The following is a 25749-nucleotide window of genomic DNA, read 5'->3' as shown; positions in this document are numbered from 1 at the left end:
ATATTCTTGAATATATTATTTGCATCTATTTCTCTCCAAATACTAGCTTTATGTTACTATTAACTGATCTGTCATTTTGGACATCCCAGACTTAAATGCAGGCTTTCTAAAGATAGTCACGTACCAGTATATTTCAGTTTCTGTTGATGTATATAGTTCCATTTTTCCACTTATTCAACTATTCATGAAAAAGATAGGAACAATTGATATAAGCTTTAAAGATTTGTATTGGAGACATGTTGATGAGAAGAAATACAGGTTTTTTTTTATAGTTATAACAAGTTCTGTACAGCGTTCTGATAAACCTTATAGTGTTAAATAGAAGGACATATCTGTTTCCTTTTTATTGTATTTTAAATAGCTTAAATAGGAAAATCAAAGAGTATAATGATAAGATGTTGAGTTTGCCCATTTAACCGTGGAGATTACTAAAAAAGAAATAGTTCAGTCTTTCTCTCTCAGGCCAACTTATCTTAGTGTTGTTATTGTGGGGATAATATTAGGAAAGATCTCCCAAAAAGATCACCTTTTTTATAGGAAAAAAGTATTCTTTTTTTCCTCCAGGTTTCCTTTTTTAATTTCAGCTTGTTGCTTTATTTTCTGCCACAATATTCAAATTGCTATATCATTTTATATTTGTATTTTAAATTTTTGTTTATTTTAGGAAAAGGAAGCGATTACAATGCAGGGCACTAACAGCAGAAAAAAATATTATAGATGTAGATTGTCTATAATTTTTCTAGAGTAGAATCTTTTTCTCATGTGGTAAAGCTATTTATAAATGGAAAATTTTTCTAAGAGAATATGAGAAAGATTCTGCTTTCCTGTAAAAGTGTTGGTATCAATGTAGCAAATGCCAAAGACAATATATTGTCCTTGTATTCTTTTGTTAGGGATGATGACATTTCCTTCCTCTTTTTGTAGATCTGGCCTCGCAGATGAGTTCAGAGCAAATGTCTTACAAGAGTTTCTTCAATCAGACATTAGTTTAATTTAAAATCCATTGTTAGATTTAAATGTAGATATATAACGCAATAGAAACATGCCATTTTCATAGGAAATTTTGAATAGGAGAGATGAGCAGTTTAGAAATATGAAATATAAATAAATAAATAAAACTCAAGAAAAGCTAAAGATTGAAAAAGAAAGCACATTATTGAAAATACAAGGTTATTTTTAGTAATATTTCTGAAATAATATATTTTGAACAGAACTGCATTAAAGAAAACCAACGGGAATAATTTATACAATTGCAAAATGAGAAGATGAACCATCTTGGTTCAATGTACATGAGCACAAAAAAGCAATTACTTAATGAATCTTAGATTTTAGTAGGCTAACATGTCCAATGTTTGAACCTTAAAATACATAATTTGAAGAAAATAGGTTTGCTATATTAAATATCTTAATATACGTTTGTAGTTAATAAAAGTAATAGCTTTTCTGTAATAGCTTTGTACCATATAGTACCAATCTTGTTAACTCTCAAGACTCTTTTTTCTGCTATGTATTTAAAATGCATTGTTCTTAATGTGTATGTGTGTGTGCGCATGTGTGTGTGTGTAAGTGTGTAGCCTATGTATGTGTGTGTGTGTGTGTGTGTATTTCTGTTTGAGAGTAGGCATCAGAATTTCATTTTTTAATGTGTGCCAGGGAGTTCACAGAAAAATGTGACAATAAAGGTTGTATTGTCTTTACTTGTCTTGTCTTAACCATAAGAATAATTAATATTTTGAATTAAGTGAGGTAGAAATATATTCTGCACTTAAGATTGTCCAATATATGTAAGGTCAAATGGATTTTACAACTAGCATTTAAAGTGTTAACAGAACTCCAAGGTTATCACTCAGTTTTTACACATAAAAGTTTTATGATCTAGGCATGAAAATCTACTATTTTACAAGGAAATAATGGTTTTCTGAAATGTGTATATCCATTCTAATACTGAGAGGAGTTTGAATCCCATTTGCTACTTTTTCCCGATTCCCAACCTTTTAAAACTTTTTCAGGGTTAATCTGAGAGGGAGAAATGGTCCAGACTTAGAACTATAAGAGAATATTGACAAGTATGAGGACAGTTTATTGGTCTTCCTGTCTTTGAAACATAATAAATGCTGTACTGCAGGGGTCCCTAACCCCCGGCGCACGGACTGGTATTGGTCCATGGCCCATTGGGAATCAGGCCACACAAGCAGCAGGAGAACATGCGAAGCTCCATTTGCGCATGTGTGGGATTAGGTTCTCCATGAGAAATCATCCTCTCCCCTCCTGCCACCTCCACTGCCGGTCCATGGAGCCTGGAAGGTTGGGGACTGCTGATCTATGGGAAACAAAACAAACAACTTACTATAAGACCTTGCTGTGGGGTTACATAGTTTTCCTTATATCCAGAATTTCAGGGGAGATATATTCAGAATAACAAGAAGAAAAAAATTCTGAAGGTATTATTTGTTTAAAGAAAGAAATGAATGATTATAAAAAAATGACTAATTTCCAATTGGGATAGGAATATATTGGACTAACAGTCATTACACTTAACTAGTTTATAGTACATGCAGATATTTCAATTTTGTGTTGTCATTTCAGATTGCCTTTTCCTTCTTATCCTTCCCTTAGTTTTACCAAGCATATTCTGAACAAGTTTTTACAGTCAAATTCCAAACAAATCTGAAGCATATTTGAAGCAATATTCTGTTTCTATACTATTCTGGATCAAGGGTCCATGCTATCAACGAAACAATTTGAAAGAGCTATCTTAAACAAATGCTTCATTATGGTGAACTTTTCCATGACATGGCCTGTTTTGATACAGTCAGGAAACAGTTTTCAGGAAGCATATGCAAAAACAATAATGTGTGTTGAAAATCTTTCCACTTGACAATATAGAACTACAGCTCTTTCAAATTGTTTTGCTGATAGCCTGGACCCCTGCTCCAGAATAGTACAAAAACAGACCATTGCTTCAAATATGCTTCATATTTGTTTGGGATTTGACTATAAAGACTTGTTCAGAATATGCTTGGTAAAACTGAGGGAAGGAGAAGAAAGAAAAGGCAACGAGAGATGAAGGGACAGGATCCTGAGTTTCCTGAGAAATAACTGTTAATTATTACTAAAATCAGATCAAGATGAAGAATATTTGTCCATGTAATCTCCATGAGTTAAACTTGAGTCTTTTGTAAGAGTGTTTTTAAATTGTAGTATCATAATATTCTTTTTATTATGCCAATAAATTATATTCAATTCAGTAGCATAGAAAAAAATAAAAATTATATTTCTTTGTGCTTTGAAAAAAAAGAACTTCAGAACTTATTCTTTCTGTGTAATGCCCTGCTTTTTTAATATTGTAAATACTGTACTGTACAATACTGTAAAGTACAAACAGATGTAACACAATACAGGAAATGACAGTGAACAAAATACTAATAGTTTTATTGCCTAAAGATAATTAAATAACCATAAGACAGTTCAAAATAATATTAACATTAGAACATTGATCTTTTAGGTTCCATTGTCTTTGTAAAACTAAACTATTTCTGAAAAAAGAATGTCAATCAAAATTTTGTTATATTTATCACATTAGGGAAAGAGCAGAGCATTGATGAAAATTCTTTAAATTTTCATACAATTGTGAAATATTTATAATAAAGAAAGCTATTTGTTGAAGAATGGATTTTGAAATTGACTGAACTAGCAGAGATGACTTAGGACCACAATTGAGCCTAAAATTTCTGTTGCTAAGTGAGATAGTTGTTAAGAGAGTTTTGCACCATTTTACAACCTTTCCTTCCATAGCTGTTAAGTTAATCACTTCTATTGTTAAGTCAGTAACATGGTTGTTAAGTGAATGACTTCCCCATTGACTTTGCTTGTCAGAAGGTTGAAAAAGGTGATCATATGCCCCCCAGGACACAACTGTTATAAATATGAACCAGTTGCCAAGCATCTGAATTTTGATCATGTGATCATGGGGATGCTGCAATGGTCATAATAGTGAAAAACAAACATGTTTTTTAATGCTGTTTTAACTTCAAATGGTCACTAAACAAAATGTATGTGAGGATTACCTCTAGAACTACTATACTGTAGGTGGGAATTGTGACAGTAATAAAATATTACTGAAGGTTCTAACCCAGACATGTCAAACTCATGACATCACGTGATGTCATATGACGTATCAGAGCTTTTTCGCCATTGCCGGCAATGGGGTGGGCGCGGTTTCTTCATGCTTAATTATCCATCTGCAGAATACTTAGATTTAACTATTCATTTCTGTGAAGGTATTTCTATAGTACTACTTGAACTGACATATATAACTGTCTTGGTACACTTTCTGGTCTAAATTAATTAAATGAATTAGTTGAATATAATGTTCAACGTGCTTTTCAATTAGCAGAAAAATATAGATGTGTATTCCCTGGTTTTTTATCATTGTTAACGTCCTCTATTTATATTTTGCTCTTTTACCAAGTATTTGCAATGGCTAAGTTAGTGTTTTCAAAATTAATTTTGTCTATATTTTTTTTTAAAATGTGGATGTTATTCTTTGAACTAAGTGTACTCTGCTATATCAACAAAGCATATTTTCCTGCTATAATGATACATAGTGTGCAGTCTTAAAAAAATAATCTGCTTCATAGTTTTAATTCTGTAGCCTCTCCTTCATAATGAATCTTTCAAAATGTAACCTTTTGTTCTTTTGAACTCCTTCCAATAACATTATTCAAAGACAATATCTCCATGTGGTAGGCATTATACTATGTGAAGTAATCTTCTTTGACCAACCTATCTTTAGATCACTGTGCTTCTATAACACTTTTTAAAGAAATCATTACCCTAGAAATACTTTAGAACTGTACTTCATCCTAAAATGGAAATGTAATATTTTTTTAAAAAATCTAATTTCACATTCTCTATGCAACTCAAATTATTGGAATATAAGCTTTTCTATAGTTTTTTCTAAAGAAACCTAAGTATTTGGGCAAATTTTCAAGCACAAAAGTAAACTGTTCTCTTTTTTTCTTACATCAAAACAACCTTTGTAGCTAACACCAAAAATACTGTAAAAACATATTAATGGTGTTTGATGCCATAATATTTTCAGAAATTGAATTGGAGATTTGTCTAGATTTGTGATCGAAGGATTAGAAAACAATCATTCTCTAAGATGAAGAGTAATAGAAATAGTAATAGAAGTAGTTTTTATATCTAAATAATTTAGGGTGTTTTATATCTAAATAATTTAGAGGTTTTTATGTTAAGAAACTAGAAGTGTGTGCCTATAGTTTTTAACGCCTAATGCTACAAATAATTATAATCCTAGTTCAAGCTCTATATTAAATATGGAAGTTAAAAGATTATATTTGGACCTATACATTAAGTACAGCCACAACATATCTCTCCCTGAATCCTTTGGTTCAGAATTGGGTTGTGAAGTAGATTTTACTCAGCTTCTCTTGAACATGAGAACATGAGTATAAGCACAGAGTTCGGCTTTCTGAGAGACTTATTGCCTCCAATAGTTTCTGCCCACTTGGTGCATTCAGTGATTGTGCTCCAAGTCTTCCTCATTAAACATGTCCATTTTGTGGGACCTAAAAACCTTCCTTGTTGTTGCCCCCCCCCAGAATAGCATTCCCCTCCCCCGAGATAAGGACAGTGTCCTCTCTCTTACAGTTCCAGAAAACTTTGAAAATCTTTGAAAACCTTTGGTCTCAGGCTTGGGTCGCTGTTTATTATTTGTTTAATGGACCCTGTTTTAGTTTGTTGGTTTTGTTGTTTATTAGATAATTTAACTCTGGGTTGTCTGTACGTTTTTAGCAATTTTTTTTTCTAGGTTTCATGCCATCCGAGGCAATGGGAAAATGATAAATTTTAAAATAATAATAAGATCCTTGGAAAGGACTCAGTAGATTGATAAAAAGGCAAAATCCAATCTAAATGTCACTCTCTATCCCACATATGTTCCAGCTTAAAACAGGAACATAGAATGTGGCTTAGATATAGTTCTGAAACTTATTGCAAAATAAATTAGCTAATTGATTAAAATGCAGTGACCAGGAAAACCTATATCAATTAATGGAAAAACTATGAGCTGATTAAAATCAATTACATTTGTTTCTTTAGACAGAATTGATTGTATTTCATTTATAAATCTAGAACTGAACTACATATCTTATTACAATAATGCTTATTTTTCCATATATGTTTATAAACACATAATTTTAAGTTCAAAACTGTCCTTTCTTGATAAAAGCAGTAAATCTGTATATTCTTATTGAGGGAATAAATCAAATGTAAATAATGGTATTTAATTTTGAATAGTCATATGTGGGATTGTACTGCATGGAGGTTCATGAATATGTATAGCATCTTAAAATATATTTTGGTACAAGAATAAAAATCTTTATTCACTAAAATTTCCCCCTCTTTTCAGGCAAAACCAAAGTTAATAGAGCCAATAGACTATGAAAATATAATTGTTCAGAAGAAAACTCAAATAATCAACGATGGCTTGCGTGAGCTGCTACTTTTTCCATATGATGATTTCCAGGTACTTTTTATTTTTTATGAATGTTGAATTAAATTTATTGTATAATATTATAATAAGGCTTGAAAGAAAATAGTTAAGACAGTTAATTAGACAGCTAATCTACCAGCTTCTAATATTCTACAACTGTGTGGTTTAGGTACATCATAAATAAATGAAAAAATGAATCAAGTCTAAATAAATTTCAAGTAATTTGTTAGGGTCACTGCTTCTACTCTGTAGCTATTAGTGAAGTATTGTTATCTTTCTGTTTTTGAGTTTGTGATTGTTGATTATTTCTTTTAAAATCTTAAACAGAATAGAACTAGATCTCCTGATATGACTCATTTTATATCTCTTCTCAGTTTTTAAAATCCAATCATCTCTTTGGGGGATTAACTCAAATCACTTGTGGCTTTTTAACTGAGGAGGGAACACAGCTATTAAAGGCAGCCTTTAGAAATAGCTTAACAATGGATGGATATGTGTGTGTTGCTCATTTTCCTAGAGCTATTTGTCCCCCCCCCCAAGACTTGATCATATTGGTCTATAGATCTGTGTTGGCTTTATTATATATTCTGATATACATCAGAATATATATATATTGTTAATCACAGTTTTTAAGGTCAACTCCAATTTGTTTATGATATTGTGGTCATTAGCCACAAAGAGTGTCCAGAGAGCCAAGGAATGTTTAAATGCTCAATATGGCCAGCAGATTAGTTAGCCTGAAAAATTAATAGGAAAAAAGACCCAATACTTATGAAAATAATTTTACTCATTAAAGTAGATTTTGAGCCAATAGAGAATGTCAACTCTTAAATCTACTTTGGCCAAGTGTTCAGTGCACGGACAAAATTGATGAAGAGATATCATTTGAAGCAGATTGGTATGAGTTAGCTTTCATCCAACAGAAAGCAATGATGAATTTTTTCAGTATCATAGAAATGTCAGTTATGACCTATGGCTGTGAAGTGTGTAACCTAAGAAAATCAGAGGTGGAGAAGCTTCAAATAACTCAGTATGCAATGGAAAGTTGAGTACTGAAGATCTTACTTGGAGACCAACTAAAAAAGCAGAAATTTACACAGAACCAACTTTAAATTTGGCATAAAAGATGGCATAAAAATACAGATGGAAAAACATGTTATCTACATGCAAGACAGCAAATGCTCAAAGGATGACATACTAGTGACCCTTTAGCTGCCTGCGAGGCTGACTACCTATGAGCTGGAGGAATGAATTATGGAAAATCTTGGACCCAACTGAATCTTTAAAACATGTGTTGATACATAACATGTCATGACCCAGACTCTGGTTTCAGATTCTGAATCTGAAGTTGAGGAAACTGCTCCAGTTGAGTCCATGGAATGTCAGCCTCAGGAGGGACAGAGCCAGACATCACATGAGGCTGATCAATCACAAGCATCACCTGAACAGCTGGACCTGTCAGGTGATGATGACATAAGGTCTCTCAGTTCTTGCAGTAGATAAGTGGAAAGGAGATAGAGCAGAGCAAGTCTGTAAGATTACTTGCCAAGCAATGGAGTAAACATTCTAATTAGTGACAGCTGGCTGCAGCCTATAAAAAGACATGATTTACCTTTTGTTTTCTTTGCTGGAAACAATATCTGGTTCGTGCATGATTCCTGTATGTGAATTCTACTTTTGGACCTTAGTCACAGGCCTAGCTAACAACTTGGACCAGACTCTTGGAAATTTAGACAACTTTTCTACATGCTCCTATTTGAAAACAGGCAAGCCTTTGTTGTGTTTGACATTGCTTGCTACAGTACTCTGTTGCTTGAAGTTAAAACTGATAATCTCTCCCTAAAATCTGTATGTTGGTTTGTGGCTGAAACTTTAAACAGGACATAATACAAATACCTGTTGGTGTCATTGCTTCAGACAGAGAACCTACCTGAATAAATATAATGACTAAAATATCAAAGAAGTTATACCAGTATAACAATGTCAAACTATATGTCACTGTTTGAATAGATAAGGTACAACAAATGGTCATTTTGTATAGCTTGAAGAATCTGCTCCTTGTTCACTCTGTAACAAACAATTGTAGGCCAAGATGATAACAGTGGTCTTCAAAATCAAATTGTTAGTAGAAAAAATAATTAACAGAATAATAACTCCTGTTCAGGCAGGAAGCCCTATGCCATTTTGGACAAATGGTTGTCCAATCTCTTCTTAAAAACTTCCAATGTTGGGAAATTCACTACTTCTGGTGGCATTGGTTGAATTGATATTTAGTCATTTTAAAAGTAATGTTACAAATGACCATCATTCTTGCTATGTTGAGGAAAAATTATTAAGAAGGTTGAACAATACAATTAAAATATTTTGGAAACTGTTTGAAGCAGCAATAGAATAAATAGCAATAAGTAATGAAACAATATAGAAAGCAGAAGATATGAATTTAAAGATCTGTCAACAGTAGTATGAGGAGAAGAAATGGCAGACTGAAGACAGCTCTGCAAAAAGCAGACGTGAAAACAGAATGAAGAGCTACTGAGTAGACCAGCTCTTTTATAATTTTTAATTCCTCTCTGGACAAGAAGAGTACTTGAGATTACCAGCAAGTGTTCCAGACAATTGTTTCTTATGAGGAGACCACAAGTTACAGTCTCTGGTGGGTTTAGAGCTCTGGGAATAAAGAACTTGCTCAAACTACAGTTATTGCTTTGAAAGAACACTGTGTTCACATATTTTGTTTTCTAATCACTTTCAGAAATTGCTTTTATTAGTAACCTTTGGATTAACAGATTTTATAGCACCAGATGACTTTCCTTGAATCCTTAGTGGAGGTATGTCAAACTCGTGATGTCACGTGACGTTGTGTGACGTATTGCAACGTTTTCCCCATTGCTGGCAATGGAGTGGGTGCGGTTTTGGCATGACACATCTGGCCCGTGGGCCGGCAGTTTGACATACCTGCCTTAGTGAAATAAGTTTTAAATCCAAGATTGAGGATTTATGTTTTTTGAAAAACATAAAAGAAGATTGTTAAAGCTTTGAAGAATTTTGTAAGAATAGACCCCCCCCAAAAAAAACATTCTAGGACAGGGGTGTCAAACTCAGTTTCATTGAGGGCCGCATCAGCATTGTGGCTGTCCTCAAGGGGCCGGGTGGGTATGGCCAGGGTGGGCGTGGCCTGCTGGGTGGGTGTGGCTAGAGTGCATATGGCCTATTGGGTGGGCGTGGCCAGCTCTACATCATTGGCATCAAGGGTGCCTATGGGGGCCTGGGCAGGAGTGGGACAGATCTGAGGGTCTCTGGCAGAAGGAGGGTCTCTGGGCCAGGGCCAAGGCAGTAGGGGCCGTTCCCTCACTGTTTCCAGGATGGCTTCGTGGGCCACATGAAACCACTTTGCGGGCCGGATCCGGCCCCTGGGCCTTGTGTTTGTCATGTCTGTTCTAGGACATTATTTGAAAGGCTAAAGATCCAGATTATTAGATGTAATAGGAAGGAATAGAAAATTGGTTTATTTAATCAAAGTTAAAGATGTTATTTCTAGTAACCTTTCATAGATTTTTGCTGATGCCAGGACTGAATATCTATGCAGATTCTCAGTCATCCATGTCATAGTTGCCCCAAAGCTGCTTTTCCAAAAGGCAACTTGGATGGGCTTTTCCCCCCCCCCCTCAAAAATGTTTTGCTTCTTATCTAAGCAGAAGTGAAGAAGTTTCTTGGATGAGAAGTGAAATGTTTTCAAGGAAAAAACCCTTAATAAGTCCATTTGCTTTTTGGAAAAGTACCTTTGGGACATTAGGACTGAAATGACAAAACATTAAGGATTTGTTTATAGTTAAGAGATCAGATATGGCAAGAGGATGTCATTTGCTGTATTTTAAGAGGATGTGATAAGTTACTAAAGTATACTTGTGTTGAAGGGAGAAGTTATTTCTTAATATATTTCTTTTTTAAAACTATATTATTTTTTCTATCTTTTCTATTTTCCTTCAATTTTTTCTTTTCTTTTCTGCAGTTTTTTCTTTTTTTCCAAGTTGGTATTTGTTTTGTTCTAACTGTAATTTTTAATGAGGCTACTTCATTAAAAAAAAGTAGTTTTTCTACAATGACATTCTCAAAATGTCTTGATACGGTATGACTTAAATCTGAAATGTTATTTGGAATATCATTTTTTTACCTGTCCTATTTGGAAAGATGATCATTTTCAGGATAAAGAATATAACATGAATAGGATTAATTGATACATTTATGTGGCTGCCCAACTCAAATTACAGTATGTGTTATGCATAGTTTGACATACATCCCTGATTATATTTGTTCTCAACCTTTGAAAAAAATGTAATTGGGAACACTTTTAAAAAACAACAACAAACAGGTTTATTGTAGAGTTAAACTTTTTATTTTTACATATGATTAATTTTGCCTAAATAATTCATATTTTAAAGAAAGGTGTCCCTCTTTTAAATGAATTGAACTATTTACCTGTGCGTTTGGAGAAAACTATATTTAGTAGACCCAATAAGAAATAGGTTGAACATTTATGAAAGGAACCACATCAAATGCAGGAAACAGGTGTGACTACAAACAATAGGAAGTACATATGTATTTTAAAAGTTAAACATCTTGGAATTTATTATCAGAATGTTGAACCTCTACACGGGTTTAATGTTGTCTTAAGATGCTTCTAGATTTGACTGTTACGAGATTTTTCTACCTCCTACATGCAGTATTTCAAGGACAGGAAATAGGGGAAATGAATGAATGTTGTAACATTCCATTTATACAAGTAGTCCTTGAGTTACGAGTGTAATGGAGCCTGCCCATTCCACTCGTAAATCAAAAACTTGTAGAGTGAATCTTGCAAATTGAACGAGATCACTCCCTTGCTCGTTAAAACGCACACGGCTCATTAAGTGCACATGAGGTATCTCAGGATGGGGAAGGCCAGGGGGGGCCTAGTGATGGAACAGGCCCCCAAACCTCCCTGACCCACTAAGACAGGGCTTTTCAAACAGTGGTATGGGTACCATCTGTGGTACATTGGCATCTGGCAGGTGGTACATGACCATCCTAGAAAAGTGGTAGCGGGGGAGGGGAATGAGCAGGCAGCACCACACAAGCCTGAGTGAGAGATGGCTGGAGCTGCAGGGCTGTCAGGGCTCAGCAGAAACGCCAGGATCAGCGCTTCTTCGGGGCTGTCAGAGCTCAGTGGAAGCACCAGGATCAGTGCCAGGCTCCAGCTGGAGCTCAGCGCTGATCCTGGCGCTTCTGAGCCCAGAAGAAGCGTTGATCACCTGGAATGTTGCAGCATTTCCAGGGTCTTGTGATTTACATTCAGATACTTGGCAACTGATTCATCTTTATGATGGTCACAGTGTCCCAGGGTCATGTGAAGTGACCAAAACCTGCTGCAACTACCCAGCAGAGGGGGGGGGGGATAAAAACCAAAAATCAAAATCATTCATGTAATTTATATGCTGCCGAACTCCCAAATTACTCTGGGCAGCTTATAGCTAAGAACATTTCTATATATTTACATTCTGCATACTTTTATTATAGTAATATTATTCGTACTGAAAATTACATTGGCCCTGGAAATTCCATCGCTAAGCAAAGTGGTCATTAAGTGAGATAACACTTGACTGTCCTGTTTAGCAGCAGCATTTTCAGCAATCCTGGCTACAGTTGTTAAAGCAAATTACCTACACACAGTCATTAAGTGAGACATCATGTAAGCATTAGTTGCAACATTCTGTCGATTTCCCCATTGGCTTTGGCTGTTGGCAGCCATCTGGGAAGGCCCAAATGATGACCACATGTATGTAAGTTCAAGCACCAGTCATAAATCACTTTTTTCAGCACCGTTGTAATTTCAAACAGTGGCTAAACTAATGATTATTAAGCATGGACTATATGTATATGTGTATATATAAAATACACTTCTCAGAACAAATAATATTACTATAAAAATGTTTGTTAGGCAAAATGATACATCATAAGGTAATAATTTTTTTGAATCAATGTACCACAAATAGGCTAAAATAAAGAATGCATTCAAAATCCAGGACTCGTTACTGCCATGGGATTGAAATTTGGTAAAGTTGTGAATGCTCCAGCACTGCTGTGCCATTAGGTCACCCGCAGTCACATAATTGTTATTTCTAACACTCCCTGCCAGCTTCCCGCAAAAAAAATCAATGGGGACGCCAGCAAGCACTCCCACTGCTTTTTTGCCCACCTGTGGTCATTCTGTTTGTTTAGTTAAGGAAATATAAATATCTCTGAAATGTTGACCAAAAGGTCCACAGATTGTCCAATAAAGCTTTAGAAATCAACACTGAGATATTCATAATGGCAGTATCTTTGCATTTATTAGTATAATCGGTTAGCTTTAACTTTAGAACTGAGGTATGACCAGTGACTCCTAATGTTATAGGAATCCAACTAGAAAATTAGGATTAAAGATAAAACTGTTAAAAATCTACTCAGAGATTCCTACTGATTTTGAGTTTAAATGTCCAAGGCAGATGAATTGCTTCCTAGGCCTTAGTTGATTTCTGGATAAATCTTGGTGCATTATGTTTGGGAAATCATGGAGAACTAAATACAAATATTCCTACCTTTAAAAACAATAAGGAAGGAATTTGAGGAATTAAGAGTCCCATCTGCCTGTTTCTAGAGCAGATCGTAAAGCAAGTGAGCCTATTTCAAAAACAGCATGGTAATTGCCAGCATGAGCAATTGTTTCCAAATTAACCTTATCTTGGACTTTGATCAGATTGCTTTGTTTCTAAGAATATGGAAAGGATGTAGACATAATAGACCTTGATCTCAGCAAAGCATTTGACAATAGTAGTTGTGACATGCTGATTATAAGCTAAATAAATATTGCTAAAGAACATTAATTAATTAAGAACATAGTTGAAGAATTCTAAGGATTCTAATAGATGCCATCACACTGGAGCAAAGTTTATGGTGTGCCACAAGGTTCAGTCCATGGACATCTTTTCAATATTTTTATTAAATACTTGAATGAAGGGTGAAGGAAATGCTGAGAATACTTTTAGGACAGTAGATATGGATGATGCATCTCTAGTGTAGTCAAAGGATTACTATACAGTATAGTGCTGTGGTGACTTCTGGCATTTTAGACAGCAGACTATATATGTACCCTGCATTTACTGGTTGCATTAAACACTGCCCCAAAATATTTGAAGATTTTAGCAGACCCTGGTGTATATTTTCCCAACTAGATACTGCAAATTAGAGCATGATCTAATACCACTATCCAGCTCTAGAACCTGCTTGCCCTTCAACTAATTTTTTTAAATGATTTAATTATTTTTATAAATGAGGCAGCAAACATATTAAACCTTCCTCCTCCTATTTTCCCCATAACAGCAATCCTTTGATTGAGTTGGACTGAAAGAGAGTGACTGGCCCAAAGTCACTGAGCTGGTTTTTATAATGGGCTGCTAATTAGTGGAAAGATGCTGGTTACCTTTTTTTTATACATTGGCACTATTAGGGCTAAACCCCACTCCTGCAAATAAAATTCTTACTGAGTGTATTTTTTTCATTAAAGACTGCAGTATTGAAACGACAACACCAGTATGTATGTTCTACAATTCCAGAGAATGCAGAGAAAGAAGCTCATAGCTTATTTGTAACTGAGGTAATATTTTTCTATTTTTTTGTATCTTTCTAACGTACACTGCTTCTGGGCTACAAAAATCTAAATAATCATTAGATGGCATCAGATTTCTTATATCTCTTAGACATCTGGAGCTCATCTAGATTTCTGCAGTCTAGAAGTGGTATGCCTAGTTATTTAAGTCTGTATTACGATGTGCTTTGTTATTGTAACCAGTGAGAACAACAATAAAGTGTTCCTATTCATCTCCACCCTTTACTCAGAGCTCCAGCTGGCTAGAACAGCAGTCTCAAAGTACTATTCAGTAAGACTTTAGAAGCTATTTAGAGTTTTGTAAAATTTCCTTCCAAACCAGCTGCTTAGAGTGTGCTGGATATTTAAGAAATAGGCTGTTTCAACGTTCTGAATACTATCCTTTACCCTGTTACTTAGTATTTCAGGTACAAACAAACAATGCTTTGTTTGTTTAATAAATATAAATATTTATAATAAATATAAATAATATATTTATAAATATAATATAATATAAATATGGAGGGTACATTTTGAAAGCTCACATGATGTATCTGTATCAGTCCAAATCCAATCCTCTCTCCATTCTAAATGTAGTCTGATTAAATTGCTAGATGATTAAGCAAATCAGTTTCTGCTCTCATTTATTGCTGTCAGTTGTTCACAATTATGTCTCTTAAAATCAGTCTGGCAGACTTCTTGTTCATTCAAACTACAGACCTATTGGGAGATTGCAGTACATCTGTCCCTATAGTACAACAGAGTATTCTAAGATACTGTATTTCTTAGAAAATATCTCTATTATGTCTTAGGAAGCTGAATGCCAGAATAAACTCTACAGGTGTGTTTAGTTAAAGAGTGTATTGATTCTGACTTCAGTGGGAATAAAGAATGTTTAGTCATTCATCATAATTTAGTAGTAGTAGTACTTTAAAGGGACGCGGTGGCTCAGTGGGTTAGGACGCTGAGCTTGTCGATCAGAAGGTCGGCAGTTTGGCGGGTCGAATCCTGAGGGCCGCGTAACAGAGTGAGTGCCTGTTACTCGTCCCAGCTTCTGCCAATCTAGCAGTTCGAAAGCACGTAAAAATGCAAGTAGAAAAATAGGGACCACTACGGTGGGAAGGTAACAGCGTTCCGTGCGCCTTTGGCATCTAGTCATGCTGGCCACATGACCACGGAGACGTCCTCGGACAAGCGCTGGCTCTTTGGCTTTGAAACGGAGATGAGCACCGGCCCCTAGAGTCGGAAACGACTAGCACGCATATGCGGGGGAACCTTTACCTTTATAGTAGTAGTACTTTATTGCAGTTGGTGAGAGCTACAAGGAACAAAGAAAAGGAAAACTAATGGTAAGATAGCAAATAAAAACCACAGTAAAACCTTTACAATATTGGAGAAGTTAAAGTATAAGATATTTTTCAAATAGTAAAACAAAACTTAGCTAAGTTAAGATAAATAAAATCACAGTAATTACAGATAATAACTGTAAATAAAATGGAACTGGATGGCCTAGCAATCTGGCTAAATAGGCTGCTGTTAGCTGCAAGTGGACATCTTGGTAAGAGGAGCAATATAAAAATAATATGGGTTAGTGTTTCAGAACTCTTTCAATACAAGGGCAAAGTATTTATTCAAATGGATGTGTTTCCCCTGAAGAATAGCTGCTGGGTGGGCATTAAAACGTGCCAGAATTAGGGCTGTTCTGAAATTTGGGAGCTGCTATTTGGCTTAGAAATCCACCTGGCTTGAAAAAAAGGTGAATAACTGCCCAGGAACACACCTCCAAGTACGGCAGCCAAGTCTGATTCCAAATCCCTGGCATGCTGTGTAAAGGATGCCTCTGCATCTTCATATGCCTCTATCAGGATTATATTAAGTGAGAAACCTAACAATTCCTACACTAAGATGAATCAAAGTTGTGGCTAAAAATCACAGGAATCAAACCACAGTGTGGGGGGAAGGGGAAATAACCTTAACTAATAAGAAAAAAGGCATGTTTAAATATAAACTTTTAATTTTGGTCACTCCAACTTCATAGTGAAGGAACACAATAGGAACCCATCATGGATAATATGAAGATGGCATTGAAAGCCACTGAGAGTTCAAGAAGAATAAGAATGGTCTATCCGCATCTGCCTCCCCCCCCCCCCCCGAGGCCATCCAAGAACACAGTCAATGCTGTCTCTGTCCCATACCTTGGCCTGAATCCTGACTGAAGGGGGCCCAGATAATCCAGTTAATCCAGTTCATTCAGTCCTTTGAAGCTGAAGTGCGACTACCTCCTCCAGAATCTTCCCTAAAAGGAAAGGTTGAAAACTGAATGTTGTCCAGATTGGTCAGGCCAAGCATTGGTCCCTTGAGAAGAAGATGCACCACCACTTTCTTCAGAGGCAGTAGGATTCCCCCTCCTTCAAGGAAGAGTTTGCCACCCACCCAATCACACATCCCATCCTGGGCGCCCTTGACTTGCCAGGAGGGGCATGGATCTAATAAGCAGCTGAATTAAGATCAACAAAAAGGAATGAAAGTTTCTTCTTTTTTCTTTAACTAGCATAAATATAGTGGTGTGATAAGAGCAAGTACTCAAATTACTAAGATAAATGTATTGTTGCATAAAGAATTGATCTAAAGTTTAATTTTTGTCCTAATTTAAAGTGTATTAAGACATACATCTCTGACTGGCATGTTGTCAATTTCAAACATGAAGATTACTCAGGAGACTTTCGGCAGCTTCCAAAGTAAGCAATTTTTGTCTTAAGCTTTGTATTATACTTACAGATAATTGTAGTTAACTTTTAATATTTAATGTGGTAGATACTTGGAAATTGCTTCCAATTCAGTTCTAACAGGCCAGATTTGGAAACATGTTTTTTCCTGGTTTCCAGGTTTAATATCTTAGGTTGATTCAGTTCTGCAATATGGGTTTCACAAAATCAGTTCTGCAATATGGGTTTCACAAAAACAACAACTTTTAAAGAACATTTGCAATTTGTTTCATGGTTTTAGGAGAAGCAAGAACCGTGTTACTTATTCATAATTGAGCCCTGGTGGCGCAGTGTTAGAATGCAGTATTGCAGGCTAATTGTGCTGACTGCCGGCTGCTAGCAGTTTGCAGTTCAGGTCTCGCCAGTTTAAGATTGAGTCAGCCTTCCATCCTTCTGAGGTCAATAAAATGAGGACCCAGATTTTTTTGTGGGGGGGGGGCAATACGCTAACTCTGTAAACTACTTAGAGAGAGTTGTAAAGCACTGTGAAGCGGTATATAAGTCTAAGTGCTATTGCTATCATTAATTTTTAAAATTCCACTTCGAAATGTAAACATTTAGTACTATATACAGATAACTGCAGAAATGTATGAGGCTCTGTTAACCATTTTCCTATAAAGGCAGAATATGTCAGTTTAATGAAGAAATAGTATGCTGTAAGTCCTCATTTTAAGGAGGTGAAAATTTAACATTGACAGATTATAGCAAGGATGTCAACAATTAGTTTAATGGGTTTTTAAATGATTTGCCCTATATTTGTAAAACAAATTTCAAATTGTTTGCAAATCTTAGCTACATTTGCATTCAAGATGCAAAAGTAAAAAAAGCAAAAGCAAAACTATTATAGGCATTTTCTTTTAGAGTCTTTCATGTACTGTATATTTTAATCATACTTTCACACACTGGCAAACTGTTGCAGTGTGTTTTCCTATAGTAATTATTATGTGTTATGTGTCTTTTTTTTCTTAGCAAAGGGAACAGATTAGAAAAGCTTCCAGTTCATGTTTTTGAAGTTGATGAAGAAGCAGATAAGGATGAGGCAAGTCTGTTATTTTGATTTTTTTTACTTCATTTTTAAGATGTTACGATATAGGCCTCCTTGGGAGTAACAAAATGTTATATTTAATAAGAAGTAATTTTATCTTGAAATCTTTTAAATATGTTAAATAATATATTACAGTGATCTGTATCAGGCATAAGAATTTTAAATAATTTGCAGATTGGACAGGAATATTAATCCCAGCTAATCCAATCCTTAATAAATAGATTGCCTGGCTGTTCTGACCAAGGTATTTAGACTTAGATAAAGCATTTTGAAATCATCTACAAAATTGATAAATACTGTGCTTAACTTATAATTCTTTGCTGTGTTTCAACCTGACAATCAGAATAGATTATTCACTTAATGAGATTTAGCTGTATTTTTAGAATTTACTTTAACTTTATGATCTAATATTGAACAAGAGGGAAACTATAATGAATGAGCGTTATAATACTATGTTTCTCTTCTTTTGGCAAAACTGAGTTATGCTCAATAGTCATATAGCATAGGAAATTTTTCTGAATATTTAAGTTACATCAAAGCACTTGTTTATTAGTTATTTTATTTATGGAGTTGAAAAAAATTACCGTAAATGTTTTACTCATGAGTTTATATGTAGTTTATTTTTTACTAGGATGCTGCATCTCTAGGATCTCAAAAGGGTGGACTTACAAAACAAGGATGGTTATATAAAGGGAACATGAACAGTGCAATCAGTGTTACTATGAGGGTATGTAGAATTTTTGTCTATTCATAAAATACTGTAATGCTGTATAATGTACAAGTGCACATTGACTGTGATCTCAGTAATACTTCTTAATGTATAAAAAGTTTGCAGTGTTGTGGGAACAAAGAGATGCTTTTGGTCCCTGTGTTACATTGCTTTTGTTTTTAATATGTAATTTTTCACAAATTAGTCATTCAAAAGAAGATTTTTTCATCTCCTTCAACTTGGTGATGGATCATATAATCTTAATTTCTACAAAGATGAAAAAATATCAAAAGAACCAAAAGGCTCAATTTTTTTGGATTCCTGCATGGGAGTTGTCCAAGTAAGTAGAGAATTATATTGTTTGATATGATGTGTAACTCTTGCAGAAACCTATAGTATTTCTTCTAGTGCTTTGGAATTATACCTTTATACTTATTTACTTGTATAAAGTGTAAATTCATTAAATGCAATGGATTATTTTTGAATTAATTTGTTAGAATTGCACTATTGGTCCTCTGGATGATAGAAATATTTTTTTATTACAAAGGCTTTATGTTTTTAGTGAGCAAGTATTATAAAATACTGTGTTTTCATAAGAATTTAATAAAAAACAGTTCCAGTTTAAGTGTTGAATTAATAAACTTAGAATCATGTTTTTTGAACTAAATTATTCAGGAATTGGTGCTACATTTGTTGCTACAAAATTTATCTTTTAAGCAGCTAGTGGATTGCCAAGTTTGAAAAATAATGATCTAGACCAGACATGTCAAACTCATGACATCACGTGACGTTGCGTGACGTATCGGGACTTGTTTTGCCATTGCCGGCAATGGAGGGGTACAGCTTCCACGTGATGCGTCCGGCCTATGGGCCGGCAGTTTGATCCCTGATCTAAACTGAAAAAGTATCTTTCACTTGAAGGCCAAAAAAAACCAACAGTTATTTTTCATTTGCATGCTAAGCATGGAACGTGTTCTGATGTAACAAACCTGGAATTATGCACTCTTATTAACTGCCTGCAGATTTTTTCTTCTGTTTAATAGTTTAATATTAAATTGTTTCAGTAATCATGTAACACTAAACTCTGGTTGAGCATTATATTTAGAAGCAAATAAGCTTGAACAAAGCTTCATGATCATGTATTCTCCATTTGCCTCTTGGACACATTTGGGAGAATAGTTCAGAAGAGTTTACTTTCACTTTTACAGAATCTTGAATTACAGTACTGTAGCCAGCAGACAACTTAAAAAATCAACAGCAGGTTTTAGTATTCATTGATGGCTATCTAAAACAGTGAACTCCAGTGCTGCTGAAGTCTACCCAAATAGCAAGAAGAAAATGAGAATGAGATCCTTCTTTATTCAGGATATTCTGGCTCCTACTTATAGTGCTAAATCATGATTTAATATTGCATGTGGACATAATCAGAATGTGTATTTTTTTCCTTGGAAATATCTCTTAGGTGAATTTTGCTAAATATAATTTTAAGTTGATAAACAAAATGCCAAAGTTCTTCAAAAACCAGGGGGAAAATATAAGTTTAAACCTTTACTATTTTGCCTTACATTTTATGGCAAACCAGTCTTCTCATCCTTCATTACAGGTCTTTCTTCCACATTATTATGTAAATTAATAATACTTCTTAAGCAGAATATTTTGGAAAAGTTGCCCATGGTTAATTAGAAAAACTAGAATTTAAGATGGAAAATATTTTAGTTCTTGTTTTTTTATCATAACTCATCAAATGAATGTTGTTTTCATAGTCTTAATTCACAGTAGCATAATTTCTTGTAATCAATATGTTCAGAATAAATCTGTGGAAGTCCCAAATTATTATGAATTGTTGGACCTGTTTTGATTTCTTTCTCTTTTTTGGCAATGTAAAAGGAGTTCTAACATTGCTAAATTGAGCAAAATAAACAAGCTGTCATTTGGGAGGTATTTGGTCCTTAATACCTGAAAGGGTTTTTGTATATAATTTTATTATATTTAATCTTAAAAAATATGCCTAAAAAACTAGAGAGATATTATAAAAAGCCAGTCTCGCTTTTTTCTTCTCATATCTCCCAAAAGGAGAAAAATCAATAAAAATAGTAAAATAAAAGAAAATCTCAACAAAAACATAAATACACACACACACACATACACCCCCTCACACTATATATTAAAATAGAAATATAAAAAACTATATTTTTACACAAAATTAAATTTTGCCCACAATGAATCATGTTGTTCAGTCTTTCCATTATTCATTCAAACATTGAGAGTGAACACATTTCCTCAGTTCAATATTTTAGGTCTAAAAGTGGTAGTTTCTTTTAGCAATGCAAAATTACGGGGTGGAGGGGAGGGAGAAAAGAAAATCTGTTGAAGCTGCTAGATTAATATTTTTTATTATATTGCAGAACAATAAAGTCCGGCGTTTTGCCTTTGAGCTCAAGATGCAGGACAAGAGTAGCTATCTCCTTGCGGCAGATAGTGAAGCAGAAATGGAAGAATGGATTACAACTCTAAACAAAATTCTCCAATTAACTTTTGAAGCAGCAATGCAAGAAAAGAGATATGAGGACTCACATGATGGTAAATGCAAGTTATTTTCAACTTACTTCCAAGCTATTCAGTAAAAGAGAGGTTTTTCTCTATAATTCATAATAGCTGATACAGGTAAGTAATTTCTAACAGTGGCGTGATGGCCTAGTGGTGGAGACACTCAGCTCCCACTTGGAAGGCTGAGAGTTCTATCCTAGGTAGCAGCAGATGTTTCCCTCCGAGGGCACAAAGAAAAAAATATCTGCTGTGAACTCCGTGTAGGCATCAGAAGGGCATCTGGCCAGTAAATGCTCAATTCCATCTAGTCGCTGATTCTACCCTGAATAGGGACGGCAGGGTCATAAAAAGGGAGTTTATACAGTACTTTCCTCTGTTTTTTGTATTGGTATTTTGATATGTATTATCAAAAACAAGATACATTTACTGTCAAAATAAGATATATAGATATAAATAATATATCCACAATGAATCTCATTTAGATTTTACAAATCAAGCTGTTGTGAGTCTTAAGAATCAATTGGTGGCACTGCTTACAAATGCCAGAATGCTGTGATAATGACAAATTAGATACAGTCCAACATCAAACAGTACCTAATAGGAAATAGAAAATTGCCCATTTGAATTTTGTTCCTGAATAGTGTGAAAGATTACCAATTTTCAGAATTTTGAAAACTTGCGAGATTCTTGATTATAACATTTTTCTATAGTGATCAATGGAACTCTATAACTTCTTTTTTTTAATTAACAGAAGATGAACCAAACAGGATGGACAGCGCATCTGGTTTAGATATTTACCTTCCTGAAATTGCAAAGGTAGTCTTGTGGTATTTTCTCTTTTACAATATGAAATGACAGTATGTAATAGAATCTGCAAAATAGAACATTCTGGAATGTCCAATTGCCCCTCTTATCTATATCAAACTCTCAACCAAGCAGCAGCTTTTCATTTCTAAAATTAAATAAATTTAAATTTAAAAAGGTTTAAGGTGTCCAGGGCATAGTAGTCTTGATAAAACAGGCTGTTTTAAAGGTTCAAATCACTTTCTGAACACTTCAAATTGTTTCTGGTTTCAAGGATGGAAGATGTCAATAAACAGCCACTTAAGACAACAAGATCCAAAAGTGTTTGTCACGATCAAGGGCAGGAATAGAACATTTCATAGTTCGTTGGAATGCTTTATTTCTAAATCAAGTGAATTTTGAAAATTGCTAAAATTTATAAACCTTATTAAGGAAAGAATGTTGATATTTATCAGGAAGATTTGTTTTTGAAGTACAGTTGTTAAATAAAACTTAGATTGCTAGAAAGAATGCTTTTTGAGTTTTTTCATAATTTCAGGCTAGATTTTCTTGGTAGGCAAATATAAAGAAAATGTTAATACTAATCATTGTAAAGTGATCAGAATCTTACTTAAGTACACCTAATCCTTGATAGAATAAGACATTAACGAAAGTAAATATTTCTATCAAAATAGTTGCATTGCCCTTTAGGTTTAATAGTGTTTTACATTTAGAAAAAATACACTCAAGAAAATAAGTAGTCTGATTTAGCCATAAGATTGATATATTAAAGCAATATGTTGAGGATCAGACTTGAACAACCGATATCTTCAAAAGACAGATCCATAGTTAAAATCTCTTAGCTTCTCTTCCTTAATTTAGTTCAATATTTCTCAACTTTGGCAACTTTACAATGTGTGGACTTCAGTCCCAGAATTACATTAGTGGCAGGATTCTTGGTAGCATTCTGCTTACCTTGAACTCTTTTTGCTCAAAGCAAGCTATTACTGAAAGGAGATACCAAAACATCCCTTTTGAACAGAGATTGTGTCCATGTGGTGGAGGAATAATTGAAACAATGGAACATGTTATTTTGTATTGTGCCCTGTATACAGTCTCTTGGCTGGAATTTTATTTCCATTCCTTACTAAACATTTTAGTTCTTCTTATATTTTTTTTATCTTAACTTGTTACTGTCAGATTAATTCTTCTGGCCAGAAAGTTGGCTTCTATTTGGAGCTCTCTGTTTAAGAAACTTCTGTTCTTTGCAATGTGCTATCTGCTTTTACCCCTTGAACATTCTGCTTAGATCAGGTAAACATCTGCATTGCATCTCACAATCTAATGTAAGAATTAGGACATAATTTTTGATAGAACATTATCATGTAATGGGACATTACCCATATATCCTTTCCTGGGAAAGGAACTAAGCAATTTTCTACAAAGTGAACTTTAAATTTATTGAAGTCACACCATACTTTTCATTCTAGAAATGTCTTTTATGGTCATTAAAAGAAAAATGTGATTTATGTATGATAGAGGGATGACTAGATGGTTGTGCATGGTATATAATTTTAGCCACTGATGCACATGAAACTAAATACGAAACTTATGAGATGTATTCAAAATTATTTCTTTCTAAATTCAGTTAAAATACAGTGTGAAACAGGAAATGTTGAACTCTATAGAAAGTGACTGGGATTTGGCTGTTTCCTGAGGTTCAGAGCACCTGCTTATTATATCTAATCTTGGTACCTCAAATGCGGCTTCATGTTTCCTTAAGATCCAGCAGCTATTTTGGCTTATGTTTTTCTTAGGTTCTACTTCCCCTGTATTTTGAACTGTGTACTTTTTGTTGCTATTTACAGTAAGATTAATTTTGTTTAATTTCTGGATGGTTTCAAAATATAAGTGCCCTTGTGATTTATGCTCCATTTCTTGTTATCAGCCTGTTATATATATTTTTCTGTAGAAACGAACATTACAGAATGGCTTGGCAATTGTATTTCTCTGTGTTGGAGATGCTGTCTTCATTCATTTTTTAAAGTTGGCTACTCATGACAGGGTGGCCTGTTCTATTTCATGATAAATCTTTGCAGGAGATACTTCCCAATCCCATTCTTGGTATACTGAAGGCTTCTCTATCAATGTTGTCTTCTTTTCATGAACCAGAATAATTCTAGACAGGAAATAAAGTTGGTCAGAAAGGTTATATTTTACTACAAAAGCAAGTAAAATGTAGAATTTACAAAAATAGATTCTATTTTTGGAGAAGAGTGCAGAATGAAATATACTAGCATATTAAAGAATTGCCATATTTTTATTCTTCCGTTCCTACCTTGTAGAACACCATCCCACCCACAATCTGGCAGCCCCTCCCCCCAGCCTTTGATCCTTCTGGAAGGCCATCCTGACCGGGCTGTTTACTCAGGGTTGACAGGTAGAGAAGGGAATCTCAGGATGGCTGAGGTGTGGAGTTTTTAGTTTTGTAGTTTTGTAGTTCTTTTGTTGTTGTGAACTGCCTAGAATTTTTCAAAAGACACTGGCCATATACATCAGATAGATAGATAGGCAGGCAGGCAGGCAGACAGTATTATGACAAACCTACCCTAAAAATCTGTATTCCAGTTTTTTTACCTTGCAATGTACTGCAATTTGTTGCATATAAAGAAGCCCTTCCTGATTGAATTCAATTAGGGTTCTATTATGAATCTGTATTATCAATTTTGTCATTGTTTTATATTCTCCAATTTTGGTCTCTCAAACTTGTGTTCTTGGTAAAGTTTTACTTTTTTTCTTGTGCCAAATTTGCACTTGCAGCTCATCAAGGTATATCTTAATAAATTGTAATACTTTTGATGTACGTTAGTACTTAACAGTTTGTGTATCCTTTTCAAGCTTTCTGCATAAATATGATCTAAAACATGAACTGTTTTCACAAGTCCTAAAGCTAGATAAAAAAGAGAACCCAATTTAAAAATGAGCCAAAAACTTACTTGTTTATTTATTGTGGAAAATGATCCAAAGTACTTAGAACTTTGCCTAGAGATGGTAAATTGGAAGTAAGATTTAAAACTAAAATCAGTTCACCATACCTGTGAGAAATATTCTAGAGTCCAAACAGGCCTGTGATACTGTTATCGTTAGTCCTACAGAGGGCTTAACATCTGTTCTTGAGAGATTCATTTAGTCTAGGAGAAATTACCAAAGGAAAGAAGGAAAAATATGTTTATTAATTTTAAAATGCCATTTTATTTTGTAGAGTTGCAGAGATTCTGAATTTAAATTCAAAAATGAAAGCAGGGTTAAGCTCTTTGCACTGGACCCAGATGCACAGGTAAGACTGATTGCAGGGAAAAACCCAAAGCTTTTATATAAAGCTTTGAGTATTTGAGCATTTAAAAGTTATTTTCAATGTTTGTTTCTTTTAAAGAAACTAGACTTCTCTGGTATTGAGCCTGAAGTAAAGCCATTTGAAGAGAGGTTCGGGAAGAAAATCCTGGTGAAGTGCAATGACTTATCTTTCAATCTACAAAGCTGTGTGGCTGAAAATGAAGAGGGACCAACAACAAATGTAAGTTGGAATGGTGAATCTATCGTGTAACATTTCAAGAATAATACCTAATACTTATTTTGATGTTTAGGAATCAAAACATTCTGAGACAATATAATTTCATCAACTTATTAGAGTTTTACAATCCAGTGCAAGAACAAATTGAG

General features: G+C 34.4%; 1 protein-coding gene across 3 annotated transcripts in view; it reads left to right on the top strand.

Moving 5' to 3' along the window:
• Nucleotides 1-25749, top strand: part of DOCK9 (dedicator of cytokinesis 9) — a 118944-nt gene that overhangs the window by 26420 nt on the left and 66775 nt on the right. For all 3 annotated transcript variants that reach the window (XM_083361661.1, XM_083361660.1, XM_083361662.1), the window contains exons 2-11: nt 6437-6553; nt 14100-14189; nt 16836-16918; nt 17915-17984; nt 18622-18717; nt 18905-19039; nt 21105-21279; nt 21998-22062; nt 25292-25366; nt 25463-25603. In XM_083361661.1, coding sequence (XP_083217787.1) covers nt 6437-6553; nt 14100-14189; nt 16836-16918; nt 17915-17984; nt 18622-18717; nt 18905-19039; nt 21105-21279; nt 21998-22062; nt 25292-25366; nt 25463-25603 — 1047 coding nt within the window. The remainder of the gene's footprint in view (nt 1-6436; nt 6554-14099; nt 14190-16835; nt 16919-17914; nt 17985-18621; nt 18718-18904; nt 19040-21104; nt 21280-21997; nt 22063-25291; nt 25367-25462; nt 25604-25749) is intronic.

This window comes from Vipera ursinii, assembly GCF_947247035.1.
Source record: "Vipera ursinii genome assembly, chromosome: 4".
Taxonomy (NCBI): Eukaryota; Metazoa; Chordata; class Lepidosauria; order Squamata; family Viperidae; genus Vipera; species Vipera ursinii.
This window is presented reverse-complemented; position numbering and strand designations above follow the sequence as displayed.